Here is a 15591-nt window from a genome sequence, read left to right on the forward strand (position 1 = left end):
CCTTATGCCTGTTACCCTTTTTCACTACACTCCGCCCCCACGGTGAGGGCGTCCGCGGTCTGCGGCCTCCACCCGTCTCAACGCTGTGCCGCTCCGCCCCCACGGTGAGGGCGTCCGCGGTCTGCGGCCTCCACCCGTCTCAACGCTGTGCCGCTCCGCCCCCACGGTGAGGGCGTCCGCGGTCTGCGGCCTCCACCCGTCTCAACGCTGTGCCGCTCCGCCCCCACGGTGAGGGCGTCCGCGGTCTGCGGCCTCCACCCGTCTCAACGCTGTGCCGCTCCGCCCCCATGGTGAGGGCGTCCGCGGTCTGCAGCCTCCACCCGTCTCAACGCTGTGCCGCTCCGCCCCCACGGTGAGGGCACGCCGTCCCGTCTAGAGCGGAGCGTGAACATCTGTGAGGGCTTTGAAGAGTTTCTGTGTGAGACACCTGGTGATGTGACCAGTGTCACCACTGTGTCCTCCACAGCCTTGATGGGGCTGAAGATCAGGTGACCCGACAGCATGGATCCGCTACACCTGCCTCAGGTAACCGTCTTGGTGTCGTCGCTCTAGAACGGAACCGTTTCATTCAGGGTGGCGCCGACGGCGACATGAAGCTGTTCAAACTGTCGACGGCAGAGCGGAGTGTGTTTGGGTCATGGTGGTGGAATTTTACTGCTGCTGAGTGTTTGAGTGGTGTGTGTGTGTGTGTGTGTGTGTGTGGTGTGGTGTGAGTGTGGTGTGTGTGTGTGTGTGAGTGTGTGAGTGAGTGTGAGTGTGTGTGTGAGTGTGTTGTGTGGGGTGTGTGTGGGTGTGGGTGAGAGTTGTGTGTGTGTTTGTGTGTGAGTGAGAGTGTGTGTGTGTGTGTGTGTGAGTGTGTGTGCTGTATGAGTGGTTGTGTGTGTTGTGTGTGGGTGTTTGTGTATGAGTGGTGTGTGTGTGTTAGTGTGTGTGCTGTATGAGTGGTGTGTGTGTGTGTGTGGTGTGTGTGTGTGAGTGTGAGTGTTTGTGTGTGTGTGTTGAGTGTATGAGTGGTGTGTGTGTGGGTGTGTGTGTGTGTGTGTGTTAGTGTGTGTGCTGTATGAGTGGGGTGTGTGTGTGTGTTGTGTGTGTGTGTGTTTGTGTGTGTGTGTGTGTGTTTGTGTGTGTGTGTGTGTGTGTGTGTGCTGTCCATTCTAATATCAATATCAGATCGATGTTTTTGTTTGTTCCTGTGTGTCATCAACAATGCCGCCTTGTCTCCAGATCCCTCAGAACTACTTGAGTCGCCCTGATCACAACTGTTTCATGCAGCTTTGTTCTTTTCTTTGATTCTAGACAACGTGCTCGTGTTCTTTGATGATCTGTGCTACTGTATCATAACCTGCTACTAATCACGACCCTGGAGAGATGCAGCTCGATGGCACATGCGCTGCCTTTGTTCCTAAAGTCTTTGATGTCTTCTGTCATATGTTTCTTTAGGCTGATTCTGAAACTTTGGCTTTTGTCCCCTTTCGTTGGTCCACGTTACTAATATGGGTATTATGGGCTGTCCCAGTCCCGGTCGTTGGCCTGTCAAATGTCACTTTGGAGCAGTTCCATCAGCCAACTAAACCAATTCAAGTTAGTTGCCATTTCAAAATAAAGAGTTCAGAGTTAAGGGGTCTCACATTTGGGAGGTGCGTTTGGGCCCCATGTGACTAAAGCAGCTTTGAGAGAGAAGGTTGATGTAGGTTCATCCAGAAAATGATCAAAACAGCTTTCTGTGATCTGCTCCCCCACAACTATCGTTGCTCCTCTCTCTGTCTGATTTCCTGTCCCGTTACTGACAACCAACTTTGGACCATCGTTAATGACTCATTCAACCTTTAAACCATCTCCTGTACGATGGTGTTTGGGGACGGAGGCTCTAAATCAGGGTGCTCACACTTTTTCAGCATGCGAGCTACTTACAAAATGACCAAGTCAAAGTGATCTACCCACCACAAAAATGCAAAACAGTAATTATTTTCAAATGTATTGAGGATTATTTGTATGTACAGTTGATGTACTTTGCTTAATTGAATGAGCCAATATGGCAAAACACACATAATAATTAACTATTAACCTTTTTTTGTAATTACCTAAGTTCACTTTGCTGACGTGCACTGAACTGAAGCAGCCAGGGAGGCACAGGGACCGTAGCTGCTGACAGCCTCACCCACACCTCCAGATGTTCATCAGTCAACGCTTTTTGGACTTCATCATCTTCATGTAGAAAGTAGATGTTTGCACTGGCCGATATGAAAGTGATCTGTTTTTGTCTTCTTATTTGGTCCTGCTCCCTCAGTCATTTTGATGACCAGCAGCTTTAGCGGTGGCTTAAAATCAGAGGTAATTGGCTGAATAGTTTAGCGCTTCTGATTGGCTGCCCTGTATGTCAATCAAGTCACGGGACTGCTGATAGGCTGACGTCGTTCTGCTGCACTAGCGCCGTTGTTTGCACGTGATTGGTCGCCTGATTGTCAACTTCAGTTGTCATCTCACTGGCTGCCCTGTACATCAATCACGTGACGGGTGAATGATCGGCTGATATTTTTAAATGTCACGCCGCGATCGACCGACCGGTAGATCCCGATCGACCGGTAGATCGGGATCGACGTAATGGGCACTCCTGCTCTATAGAGAAGACGTGAAGTTCACTCCTGAAATGTTCCTTCACTCACTTGATTGCAGGTCTACTGCCAGCAGGACGCTACAATGGCCCAAGAGATCCTGCTGAATGTTCTGGAGAATTTAACTGAGGAAGAATTCAATAAATTCAAATTTTACCTGAAAGATTCTGGAATCATGGGAGGCTTCAACCCGATTAAAAACTACCAACTAGAGACCAGAGAGAGGACGGTCGTTGTGGATTTGATTTGATGTGAAGGCTAACAAAGATCAAGGAGCCGTGGAAGTCACCAAGAAGATTTTAGAGAAGATACCTCGGAACGACATTCTGCAAAATCTTTCAGCTGTCAGTTCAGATCCAACAGGTCAGTGACGCTTGTTTCAGTTTCTGTTCTAAAGCCTTTAATGCAGGCGAGTTCAGGACCAACAGACTGGGGAACTCATTCATCCCCTGAGCCATCAGGCTGTTCAACTCCTCACAGGGGGGGAGGAGGGCCAACAGGAGAACTGGAACATTTTATAGTTTTATATTTATATTTATATTCTATTTTTAATTATTCTATTTTATTTCTTATTTTATTCAATATCAATATCAATATCAATCTTTATTTATATGGCACTTTTCATACGCTAGGTAGCACAAAGTGCCTCACAAAGGATAAAAACAGCAAAGAAAACAACAGAATTAAGAAAAGGACAGACACACACATGCATACAACACACTTACACACACACCCACACACATAAACAAGCTGAGGCAAGCTGAGACATGGCTGGGCACCGAGACCTGAGGCGAAGGAGACGCCACTACATTTTTATTATCTTTAATAGGTTTGATGGGGTGTAATGGTGGTGGGAAATTTTGTACAGTGCTGTACGTTTCTTTGGAGATGCTAATTTCCCTGATGGACACCCCCTAAAGGGATCAATAAAGTACTCTTGAATCTTGAATCTTGAGGTTAAAGGTTAAACTGTTTCTCTAGTTGGTTATCAGTGTTGCTGAGTGTCAAGGTGGTCAGTTTTGCTGCACAGCATCTATGCGTAGTGGAGAATAAGCAAGTGAATCCCTTCATTGACTTTAGCCAGGTGGTATAATCTTTATTATAGGAACAGGAACTACTCAGCTTCCCGCGCTCTTAACCAGAACATATAAGGAGCAACAACGTCACGTTCTACAGGTGACATAAACATTGTATGATGGTGGGTTTCTTCTTTGTACAGTCTCAATGGTTGTACCTGGCTGTGTGCTCTCAGTCTGTTCAGGTAAGGGCTCAGCACCATCATTTGGTATATATTGACATAATACATTTTTATCCTTGTCATCAACATAAATTTCCCTTTTATCATTGACCTTGGGGTGCAGCTCCCAATCACTATACCTAATGTATGACTCACAATTCTGTGTTTCTTTTTTCCGTTCCAGTCTTGGTTGTGAACTTCACCAATCTGTGTTTCTGAACCTTTTCTTTCTCTGGATAATACACCAAGTACGCTGGGCTGTTTTATCATAGCCCACAAAAATACCCTGCTCACACTTAGAGTCTAATTTCCCTTTGTCTAAGTGTTTGTAGGCATAGCATAGTGATCCACATTTTTGCATTTTAGCTATGTTTGGTTCTTTTCCTGTAAATAGCTCGTATGGCATTTTCTTTGTCGCCTACTGTAGCATCTGTTTCTAACATAAGCAGCTGTCTGTACAGCATAGTTCCAGAGTGTATTTGGTCAGTTACTTTCTAACAGTAGGCACCTGCCCATTTCATATAGGGTGCGTCAGCCTCTTTCTGCTGTACCATTTCGATGGGGTGAATAGGGTGCAGACGTTTCATGTCTGATTCTATTCTTAATTAATAGTGTCTGGAAGTCTTTACTTGTGTATTCTGTGCCATTATCAGATCGAATACATCGGACCTCTCCATATGGAGCTACATCTGCCAAGAAAACACTCCGTTGCTTGCACTGCATCACTTTTAGCTTTTAGAAAATATATCATCATGGTACCTGAATAATCATGTAAAAGATTGGGCATATCTGTAGCCCTCTATGCTAGGTGTTTGCATGGGACCTGCTAGATCAGTGTAAACTAACTCTAAGGGTTTCTTGTCCTTTGTACTAGGTTCTTTGTTTCTTGTCTGGGTGAATTTTCCCTTTGTGCACACTTCACATAATTGTGTCTGTCTGACTACACTTCCCTTCATCGCCATCCCTTTCACAAGACCTTATAACTTTTGTCGTCATCGTAATTACAATGACCTAGTATTTCATGCCAGGTTTGAGCATCATGACATACTTTACATTGGTCGACATTGTCTTCTTTTGATGACAAGTAATACAAGTTACCACTCTGGTGGATGTCAAATCTGTTACCGTTCCTGGTGACCATTCGGCTGTCCCCCTTTTGGAAGGTGATTGTCGCTGCTCCATTTGTGGTCCTTGCCACAGAAAAGATGTCATGCGGGTATGTAGGGGTGTATAAATCCTCTCTTAGATGTGCTCTGTGCTGTTGTCCAGCGTTGTCAAGTAGGCAGATTGTCGCCGTTCCTCTTCTTTGTGCTATTCCTCTGAACTTTGTTCCGTCGACTAACTCCACTGAGTGTGAGTCAGGTTGGAAAGTGTCATTGAAGCTCTCAAACTTCCTAATGTCATTAACGATGTGGGATGTCGCACCCCCATCCACCATGATGCCCTTTATCTTCACACAGGCTGGTGGTCTTTCATCCTTTTTGTCTTGAGCCGTGAAGAAAAAGTCTTCTTTGTCATTGTCTTGTTCCTCTACGAACTTCCTGGCACCGTCTTGTCCCCCCTTTTTCTTGCACAAGGATTGTTGGTGTGTGTTACTCTTACAGTAGCCACACCACACTTATCTATTGCACTTCCTTGCCTTGTGGCCTTTTATTCCACACCTGTAGCACTTTACATTGGCATCTTCGTCCTTTTTGTTGCTGGTGTATGCCTTGGGGGGTCCTTTTCCTTCTTTCACATGTGTCTTCATCACATTATCTGTAGACTCTGCCTTATTCATTTTCTCACTCTCTTCATAAACTCGTAGTCTTCTCTTAAAGTCAGCAAATGTAACATTCTCCTCGTTCTGTGTTACATGGACTGCGAGGGGTTTAAATGAATCAGGTAGTCCATTAAGTACCATGGCTACAATTCAGTCCATCACTCAAGACTTCACCTGCATCTTTCAAAGCCATTATTATATTTTCAGCTTTGATTATATAATCAGTTACATTCTCACCATCTTTCATTTGTAACTTGGTCAGTGATGTGTATAGAATAATAATCCTTGGTTTGCTTTTTTGGGAGTAATGTTCCCTCATATTTTCAGGGCTTTCCCTCCATCATCAGCTGCTTCGTGTCTTATGATGGACAGGTTTTTATCGTCTATTAGCCTGATTAACTCAGCATAACGGTCAGCATTTTTCCTCCTGTCTTCAGCTTGCTCCTCATTTGTCCCGCCATATAACGTTGTCAAAAGGGTCTCTTTTAATTTTAAAATGTGCAGGTGACCCAAGAACCTCGTTTCCCATTGGTCGTATCTTTCTTCTAAGCCATCAAAAACTAGTTGCGGAGCTGGGGTTGCGGTTCTGTTAGCCATTTCAGCGTAATATATCGGGAAAACTTCATTCGAGTTTTGACTCACTTATCTCCAAGTTGTCCACCGAAGCTCCGTGTTATTCCGTCTTGTTCACTTCTTCCGACAGTTCCGAATGCTATCCTTGTGTCCAACATAGCCTGGGCCCATAAACTGTCAAGGTGGTCAGTTTTGCTGCACAGCGTCTATGCGTAGTGGAGCATAAGCAAGCGAATCCCTTCAGTGACTTTAGCCAGGTGGTATAATCTTTATTATAGGAACAGGAACTACTCAGCTTCCCGCGCTCTTAACCGGAACATACAAGAAGCAACGTCGTCACATCCTACAGGTGACATAAACATTGTATGATACAACAAAATAAAGGTACCGTAATCAATAGGGTAAGGGCGTTATCAAATAATAACACTTAACATTGAGAATAAAGTGTTGAACGGAGAACAGAAAGCTCAAAACACGTCGGGTAAAACATCCAGAGTTGTTTAATGATGATATTCATAAAGCACTTTAAAAGCAATCATTACAATTATAAAGTAGCTCAGATAAAAATAGGTACAAATGAACACGGAAAAAAAACAACACAAACAATAAAAGCAGGATCAAAGTCTCATAGCCGGAAAAAGGTGCATTTTGAGATGGCTTTTAAAGATGTGGAGTAAAGGGGGCTGTCTAACGTCCGATGGCAGATGGCTTCATGATTTAGGAGCAGCACTCCAGGTGGTTCTGCTGAGATTCTGGTGCCTCCGGGAGCCGATCAGCCGCCCTGAGGCCCAAAATCACAAGATTGCTCCATCAGAGGACTTTACAGGCAGCACAGGTGTGACCTCCTCCGTCCTCAGGCCCTCAAAGCAGGTCAGGAAAAACCTGGAGAAACCTGGAGGAGATCCACAGCTGAGGGATCCGTCTCCCTGGGACGGGCAGACGTGCAGCAGAGGCCACGTGCACAGAGCACATCAGCATTAACAGTAATATAGCAGGTCCAGGTGCATCTTCAGACGTCCTCATCAGAGATGTGGCCCACCTTCATCCTCCGGGTCCTGATGGAGCGAATCCAGGATCAGCAAGACCAGAGAAAACCAAGACCGGCAATATGTGCATTTATGTAGGAGAATATGGGAACGGGCGGGCAGGAGAGGACAGACGGGCCTGCTGTAATAAAGGCATGGATAGAGGTGTAAAAAAGGCATGGATGCATGGATAGAGGTGTAATAAAGGCGATATGGATAGAGGTGTGATAAAGGCATGGATAGAGGTGTATAAAGGCATGGATAGAGGTGTAATAAAGGCATGATAGAGGTGTAATAAAGGCATGGATAGAGGTGTGATAAAGGCATGGATAGAGGTGTAATAAAGGCATGGATAGAGGTGTGAATAAAGGCATGGATAGAGGTGTAATAAAGGCATGGATAGAGGTGTGATAAAGGCATGGATAGAGGTGTAAGAAAGGCATGGATGGAGGTGTAATAAAGGCATGGATAGAGGTGTGATAAGGGCATGGATAGAGGTGTAATGAAGGCATGGATAGAGGTGTAATAAGGCATGGACAGAGGTGTAATAAGGCATGGACGGAGATGTAATAAAGGCATGGACGGAGGTGTAATAAAGGCATGGACAGAGGTGTAATAAAGGCATGGACAGAGGTGTAATAAAGGCATGGACAGAGGTGTAATAAAGGCATGGACGGAGGTGTATAAAGGCATGGACGGAGGTGTAATAAAGGCATGGACGGAGGTGTAATAAAGGCATGGACGGAGGTGTAATAAAGGCATGGACGGAGGTGTAATAAAGGCATGGACGGAGGTGTAATAAAGGCATGGACGGAGGTGTGATAAAGGCACGGACGGAGGTGTGATAAAGGCATGGACGGAGGTGTGATAAAGGCATGGACGGAGGTGTAATAAAGGCATGGATAGAGGTGTAATAAAGGCATGGATAGAGTGACCATCATAACGACTAACGTCATTAAAATGTCATAAATTTAGAGTTAACTGTTACAAGACACACAGGAAGTGGTCTGACTGAGGAGGCATGCTTAGGGTTAGGGTTAACCCATCCTTCCAGATGAAGCTGCACCGCCTTTCTTGGAATGGAGGTTTGTCTCCTATCAAGTTCAGAACTCATGATCACCCTTCGGACCTGCTGAGACCCGCCACCACTTTGATTGTTTTTCCTGATCTGGAATCAGTGAAACTTGATCCAGTCTGAAACTTTGAGCATCAGATCTCAACAGCAGCATCAACAGCAAATTGCTGCAGCGTCAGTCTGAAAGAATTCCAGTCGTACCTGCTTTAAAAGCTCTTCTGAGTTCTTTACTTAAGTTTTTGGGATTGTTTTACTCCAGTGATGCTGTTCTTGTCTTTTTGAAATGTGAAGCCCAACTGGACCTGAGAAGAAGATAAACTGTAAAACATCAGCTCAAAGCACTCTGGAATAAATATATAATATATTCATATCTGCTGAATATATCGACTAACACATGTGCATGTATATTTTGCTTTTAGGTCCCACATGTGAACACGTCCCCATCGACTCTCATCAATCAAACCTTCAGTCAAACCTGAGGAGCAAGTTTATGTGTGTGCAGGAAGGCTGCGATGAGAAGGCAGACGAGCAACGGCTGGACGACGTCTACACACAGCTGTACGTCACCACCGGTGGCGACATACACATCAATGCTCAGCACGAGGTCACTCAGATTGACATGGTTGGGAACCCTTCAGACACAGAACAACCCATTAGTCCCAGTGACCTGTTTACACCTCCAGCTGGGAAATATAAACCCATAAGAACTGTTCTGACCAGCGGAAATGCAAGTGGAATTGGCAAAACCTTTCTAATCCGCAAGTTTGTGTTGGACTGGGCAGAACAACGAGCCAATCAAGACGTGCATCTCATATTGCCGTTCGCCTTTCGCCACCTGAACCTGTTGAGGGGGACAGCCTATCCTTGGCTGAACTCACTCTCATAAGTGCATCCAAGAGTCCAGGGCCATTCAAATAGAGGCTCTTAACAGCATCTTTACAGCTCTGCAGTCATCAGGAGACGCCAATTTTGACAATTGTAAATTCAAGCTTCTGTTTATCTTGGATGGGCTGGATGAGAGCCGACTAGAAATGGACACCAGAACCAATGAATTCCAGGAGGCGGATATAGATGTGAAGGCACCGTGCTCGGTGGAGGTCCTGCTCACAAACCTCATTAACAGAAGTCTTCTCCCCTCCGCTCGACTCTGGATAACCACGAGGCCCGCGGCAGCCAATCAGATCCATCCGGATTTTGTGGACATGAGGACAGAGGTGCGAGGGTTTAATAACGAGCAGAAGGAAGAGTACTTTAGGAGGAAGTTCAAGGACGAGGAGCAGGCGTGCAGGATCATCTCTCACATCAAGGCATCTCGAAGCCTCCATATCATGTGTCACATCCCAATCTTCTGCTGGGTCACTGCAAAGGTTTTTGAGGATGTGTTGAAGATGCGAGAAGAGCTGCCCAAGACTCTCACAGCGATGTACATCTCCTTCCTGGTTGTTCAGTTCTCACCGAAAAACAAGAGAGGAGACGGGAAAGGTCCACAATGGAGTCCAGAGAGCTGTGAGATGATTCCAATTCTGGCAAAGCTGGCATTTGAACAACTGCAGAAAGGCAATGTGATCTTCTACGAGTCCGATCTAAGAGACTGTGGCATCACCGTCAGGTCGGCTGATGCCTACTCAGGAGTGTTCACGCAGATGTTCAGAAGGCAGCGAGGACTGTTCAAGGAGGAGGTGTTCTGCTTTGTCCATCTGAGTGTTCAGGAGTTTCTCGCTGCTCTTCATGCACATTTGACATTCACCAAGTTTGGCACCAACATACTGTCAGAAAAACCAACCTTATTACGTTATTTACTCTCTAAACTGCCCAAAACCAAAATCAAACAGGCTGATTTTTACCAGTGCGCGGTGGACAAGGCCTTGCAAAATGAAAAAGGACACCTGGACCTGTTCCTGCGGTTCCTTTTGGGTCTTTCTCTGCCGACCAATCAGGCTCTTCTACGAGGTCTAATTAACGGTGAAGGCAGCTCAGAGCCCAATCAGGAAATCATTGGCTACATCAAGGAGAAGATTGGAGAGAATCTGTCCTCAGAGAGAATCATCAACCTGTTCCACTGTCTGAACGAGCTGAACGATAGTTCACTGGTCCAGGAGGTTCAACAGAACCTCAGATCTGGAAGATTGACAACAGAAAGTCTCTCCCCTGCTCAGTGGTCAGCTCTTGGCTTCATGTTACTGTCCTCAGGACAAGACCTGGAGATGTTTGACCTGAAGAAATACTCTGCTTCAGAGTGGGTTCTTCTGAGGCTGCTGCCAGTGGTCACAGCCTGCAGAAAAGCCATGTAAGTGTTCTGCAGGTGTCTGCAAGTGTCTGCAGGTGTTCTGCAGGTGTCTGCATGTGTCTGCAGGTGTCTGCAGGTGTTCTGCAGGTGTCTGCAGGTGTTCTGCAGGTGTTCTGCAGGTGTCTGCAGGTGTTCTGCAGGTGTCTGCAGGTGTTCTGCAGGTGTCTGCAGGTGTTCTGCAGGTGTCTGCAGGTGTCTGCAGGTGTTCTGCAGGTGTTCTGCAGGTGTTCTGCAGGTGTCTGCAGGTGTCTGCAGGTGTTCTGCAAATGTCTGCAGGTGTTCTGCAGGTGTTTGCAGGTGTTCTGCAGGTGTCTGCAGGTGTTCTGCAGGTGTTCTGCAGGTGTCTGCAGGTGTCTGCAGGTGTCTGCAGGTGTTCTGCAGGTGTCTGCAGGTGTTCTGCAGGTGTCTGCAGGTGTTCTGCAGGTGTTCTGCAGGTGTCTGCAAGTGTCTGCAGGTGTTCTGCAGGTGTTTGCAGGTGTTCTGCAGGTGTCTGCAGGTGTTCTGCAGGTGTTCTGCAGGTGTCTGCAGGTGTCTGCAGGTGTCTGCAGGTGTTCTGCAGGTGTTCTGCAGGTGTTCTGCAGGTGTCTGCAGGTGTTCTGCAGGTGTCTGCAGGTGTCTGCAGGTGTCTGCAGGTGTTCTGCAGGTGTTCTGCAGGTGTTCTGCAGGTGTCTGCAGGTGTTCTGCAGGTGTTCTGCAGGTGTTCTGCAGGTGTCTGCAGGTGTCTGCAGGTGTTCAGCAACACGCATCACATCTGGCAGCGTTTTAGGCAGTCGCAGTAGTTACTCCAAGAACTGATTTCATTCCGTATCATTGCACCTTCCGTCCTCATAAAGGTCAACTAAAGAAATAAGCCTGCGTCCCTGATTGTGCAGGAGAGAACCAGAAGGATTTCCTGCTTTCTTCTTCTTTTCTTTTTTCAGGTTGAGTGACTGCAATCTGAGGGAGAGGAGTTGTGAAGCTCTGTCCCCCGTCCTCAGCGCCTCCTCCTCTAGTCTGCTAGAGCTGGACCTGAGTCACAATGACCTGAGGGATTCAGGGCTGAACAAGCTCTCTGTTGGTCTGAAGAGTCCAAACTGCCGGCTGAAGATCCTCAGGTTAGTGCTCCTTATCAGCATCATCAGTTTTTCTAAATGGCAGCTTGAAATTGGTTATCTTCCAAAAAGAGGAAATATCTTGACCAAAAATGCCGACCAGCCGACCACTGTTCACTCCCACAGCTTTTAAAATGACTTAGTCTGGTTCTGGTTCCTGTGCTTCGCTCCCCAGTCAGGTCCAGGCCCCGACACACGACCCAGAACTTTGCATAAATGAGCTGTTAATTAGTGAGGAATGTGTGTGTGTGTGTGTGTGTGTGTGTGTGTGTGTGTGTGTGTGTGTGTGGTGTGTTTGTGTGTGTGTGTGTGTGGTGTGTGTGTGTGTGTGTGTGTGTGTGTGTGTGTGTGTGTGTGGATGTGCTTGCATGCAGGTTATCGGGCTGTCTCATCACAGCAGAAGGATGTTCTTCTCTGGCCTCAGCGTTGAGGTCCAACCCAACCCATCTAAAAGAACTGGACCTGAGCTTCAACCATCCTGGAGATGTTGGAACCAAGCAGCTCTCTGCTGTTCTGGAGGATCCAGAGTTGAGCCTGGAGGTTCTCAGGTAGATGCAAACACCCTCCCTAAAATGAAGACCTGATACTATTTATTGATGAGCATGGAGACCTTCCAGACGTTCGGTGGTTCAAGCAGCACATTGTGAGATCTGAACCACCTCTGAGCAGAGAGATGTGATGCTTTCTGGACCTTCAGGGTACGAGAACCCACATAAGGGAGAATAAAAGGGTCACGTCAGAGATACAAAAAGATCAGGTGATGCCAGCACAACCATCTGGCTGCAGCCACTGCCTGTGAGGGAATCCTTAGAGAGAAATAGGCAAAGTTCTCCTCCATGACGTTGGCATATGGAGAGATGTCACAAATCCAGCTCTGAGGTTCACAAACCGAATCAAGAGCAAACCGGTTCAGGCAGACCCAAAGTCAGGGACGATCAGTGTATGCTCAAGGTTGAGGTGGCATCTGTTGAACCTCTGTCCTGCCTTGGATTTCATTTCCTCTGTGTCTTCTCCCAATCCAGACTGGACCATTGTGGGAAAGAGAGACTTAAGAGTGGTGTGAAGAAGTGTAAGTGATCAACTTGATGCGTCAGCACGTCACGCTCTGAAAAAAGCAGCAGTTAGTGGACTCAGTTGTGTTTCATGAGCTGGTTCCTGGTTCCTCCTCTCTCCCTTTAGATCACTGTGAGCTCAGCGTGGACACCAACACCGTCCACAGGTTAATCAAAGTGTCCAACAACAGGGTGATGAGGGCAGTGGCCGAAGACCAACCATATCCAGACCATCCAGAGAGGTTTCAGGACTGTATCCAGCTGCTGTGTAGCAACAGCCTAACTGGTCGCTGTTACTGGGAGGTGGAGTGGACAGGACGGGTTCACATTTCTGTAGCATACAAAAATATCCAGAGATATGGAAGCAGTCCCCAAAGCCGGTTTGGAGCGAATCAGCAGTCTTGGAGCCTTGAGTGTTCTGACAGAGGTTACTCTGTCCTCCACGATAACAAAAGGGTAGACCTCCCCCCCTTATCATCCACTGGTCCTCGGAGAGTCGCCGTCTATGTGAACTACCCCGCTGGCACTGTGACCTTCTACAGAATCACCACCGACACCCTGGTCCACCTCTATACCTTCAAAACCACATTCACTGAACCGCTGTTCCCCGGCTTTGGCTTTAGTTCATTGACTGGGTTCTCGCCCGGTTCCTCGGTGCATTTGTGTTCGACCGCAGGAGAAGCTCCCGTCTGAAGAAACACGAGGGTTGAGCTCACGGCCTGAATATGAGTTCTAGACCTGCTGGATGTTCATCATGAAGGTCCCGTCTGTCCAACCAACCTCATCTTTCCTATTGCTGATTCCACAGGTTGTCAGGAGAGAGCAACGTGATCCTAGGAAAACTGGCTGTTTTTCTACACCTTTGTCCTTTATTTTTAATTTTCCTGGTGAGATTAAACTTCTTTTTCCAAAGCGACTCAGCCAAGTTGGCCTCATCCTTCATGATCACCACGAGAACTCACAGATGTAAACAGTAACATAGATCCAAGAGGAGACAGAGAGCTTAGAACGGACAAGAGACAAAATTAACATCCAACATCAGAAAAGCAATGTCAATTCTCACTCAGATACATTTTTAAGGGTCTTGAATTGTCCAAGCGTGAACTATGGGGTGTTTAGAATGTTATTCCACAGCCAGCTAAATAATCATAGCGCTCTGGAAAGGCTGCCATCTAGTGGAGCAAATGTTGTAGGCACCATATAACACAACTGTGATCATCAGTATAAATCTGTATTCTAAAAAACAAGCATCTTCAGAGTCGCCCTCGACTTAAAAATAATCTCATGGTGAATCACAATACAAGAGGAAACAGCATCTGCATGTTGTCAAGAGGACATTTCTGATATTCTAATATTTATGTTTTTAACTGTCGTGCTGATCACGGCCATGTTGGCGGGGTGAAGGTCTAGAACAGCACCAGACTCGTGACTAAAGACGACACAAAAGCAGTCCGGGATTTTTGACCACAATTCCAATGAAGCAGGAATCAGAAATAAACTGGATCACAGTGGGATTGTGGAGCACGTCTGAGATGTTCAGCCATCGTAGCTCTGGTGCAGTAAAGATGAAGTATTCTACATATACGGCTGAATATATAGTTAGAACTAAATGCATCAGTGAGGCCTTCCTTCCTCTCACAGCATCATTAACAGCTTCACAGGCTGAAACAGGCCATTGATATTTAGACTATTGATCAACGGCTGCTCCTGTTAGGAGAATCAATAGAAAAATCAGGTCGTCAACGCTGTGCCGCTCCGCCCCCACGGCGAGGGCATCCGCGGTCTGCGGCCTCCACCCGTCTCAACGCTGTGCCGCTCCGCCCCCACGGCGAGGGCGTCCGCGGTCTGCGGCCTCCACCCGTCTCAACGCTGTGCCGCTCCGCCCCCACGGCGACGGCGTCTGCGGCCTCCACCCGTCTCAACGCCGTGCCGCTCCGCCCCCACGGCGACGGCGTCCGCGGCCTCCACCCGTCTCAACCCTGTGCCGCTCCGCCCCCACGGCGACGCCGTCTGCGGCCTTCACCCGTCTCAACGCTGTGCCGCTCCGCCCCCACGGCGACGCCGTCTGCGGCCTTCACACGTCTCAACGCGTGCCGCTCCGCCCCCACGGCGAGGGCGTCCGCGACCTGCGGCCTCCACCCGTCTCAACGCGTGCCGCTCCGCCCCCACGGTGAGGGCGTCCGCGGTCTGCGGCCTCCACCCGTCTCAACGCCGTGCCGCTCCGCCCCCACGGCGACGGCGTCCGCGGTCTGCGGCCTTCACCCGTCTCAACGCCGTGCCGCTCTGCCCCCACGGCGTCCGCGGTCTGCGGCCTCACCCGTCTCAACGCCGTGCGTGTGTGTGTGTGTGTGCTGTATGAGTGGTGTGTGTGTGTGTGTGTGTGTGTGTGTGTGTGCTGTCCATTCTAATATCAATATCAGATGTGTTTGTTTGTTCCTGTGTGTCATCAACAATGCCGCCTTGTCTCCAGATCCCTCAGAACTACTTGAGTCGCCCTGATCACAACTGTTTCATGCAGCTTTGTTCTTTTCTTTGATTCTAGACAACGTGCTCGTGTTCTTTGATGATCTGTGCTACTGTATCAGAACCTGCTACTAATCACGACCCTGGAAAGATGCAGCTCGATGGCACATGCGCTGCCTTTGTTCCTAAAGTCTTTGATGTCTTCTGTCATATGTTTCTTTAGGCTGATTCTGAAACTTTGGCTTTTGTCCCCTTTCGTTGGTCCACGTTACTAATATGGGTATTATGGGCTGTCCCAGTCCCGGTCGTTGGCCTGTCAAATGTCACTTTGGAGCAGTTCCATCAGCCAACTAAACCAATTCAAGTTAGTTGCCATTTCAAAATAAAGAGTTCAGAGTTAAGGGGTCTCACATT

At 47.6% G+C, this 15591-nt stretch overlaps 1 protein-coding gene, 2 long non-coding RNA genes and 1 pseudogene across 3 annotated transcripts in view; 3 read left to right on the top strand and 1 right to left on the bottom strand.

Moving 5' to 3' along the window:
• The first annotated feature begins 228 nt into the window (after nucleotides 1-228).
• LOC130526041 (uncharacterized) lies at nucleotides 229-9029 on the top strand. The gene is made up of 3 exons (XR_008950646.1): nucleotides 229-525; nucleotides 2674-2975; nucleotides 8704-9029. It is a non-coding gene; the product is annotated as an uncharacterized LOC130526041 (long non-coding RNA).
• A 136-nt stretch (nucleotides 9030-9165) lies between these two features.
• LOC130525945 (NACHT, LRR and PYD domains-containing protein 12-like) overlaps nucleotides 9166-15591 on the top strand; it is a gene marked incomplete at its 5' end in the record, with an annotated part of 88430 nt that continues 82004 nt past the window's right edge. Inside the window, 2 exons of the mRNA XM_057033259.1 lie at nucleotides 9166-10571; nucleotides 11492-11665. Of these exons, the coding sequence (XP_056889239.1) occupies nucleotides 9166-10571; nucleotides 11492-11665 (1580 nt within the window). The remainder of the gene's footprint in view (nucleotides 10572-11491; nucleotides 11666-15591) is intronic.
• Nucleotides 12217-15591, top strand: part of LOC130526037 (stonustoxin subunit alpha-like) — a 32833-nt pseudogene continuing 29458 nt past the window's right edge.
• On the bottom strand, nucleotides 13562-14990 carry LOC130526043 (uncharacterized). The gene is made up of 2 exons (XR_008950648.1): nucleotides 14864-14990; nucleotides 13562-14748 (listed from the first exon to the last, which is right to left on the bottom strand). It is a non-coding gene; the product is annotated as an uncharacterized LOC130526043 (long non-coding RNA).

Source organism: Takifugu flavidus, chromosome 5 (genome assembly GCF_003711565.1).
Source record: "Takifugu flavidus isolate HTHZ2018 chromosome 5, ASM371156v2, whole genome shotgun sequence".
Lineage (NCBI taxonomy): Eukaryota > Metazoa > Chordata > Actinopteri > Tetraodontiformes > Tetraodontidae > Takifugu > Takifugu flavidus.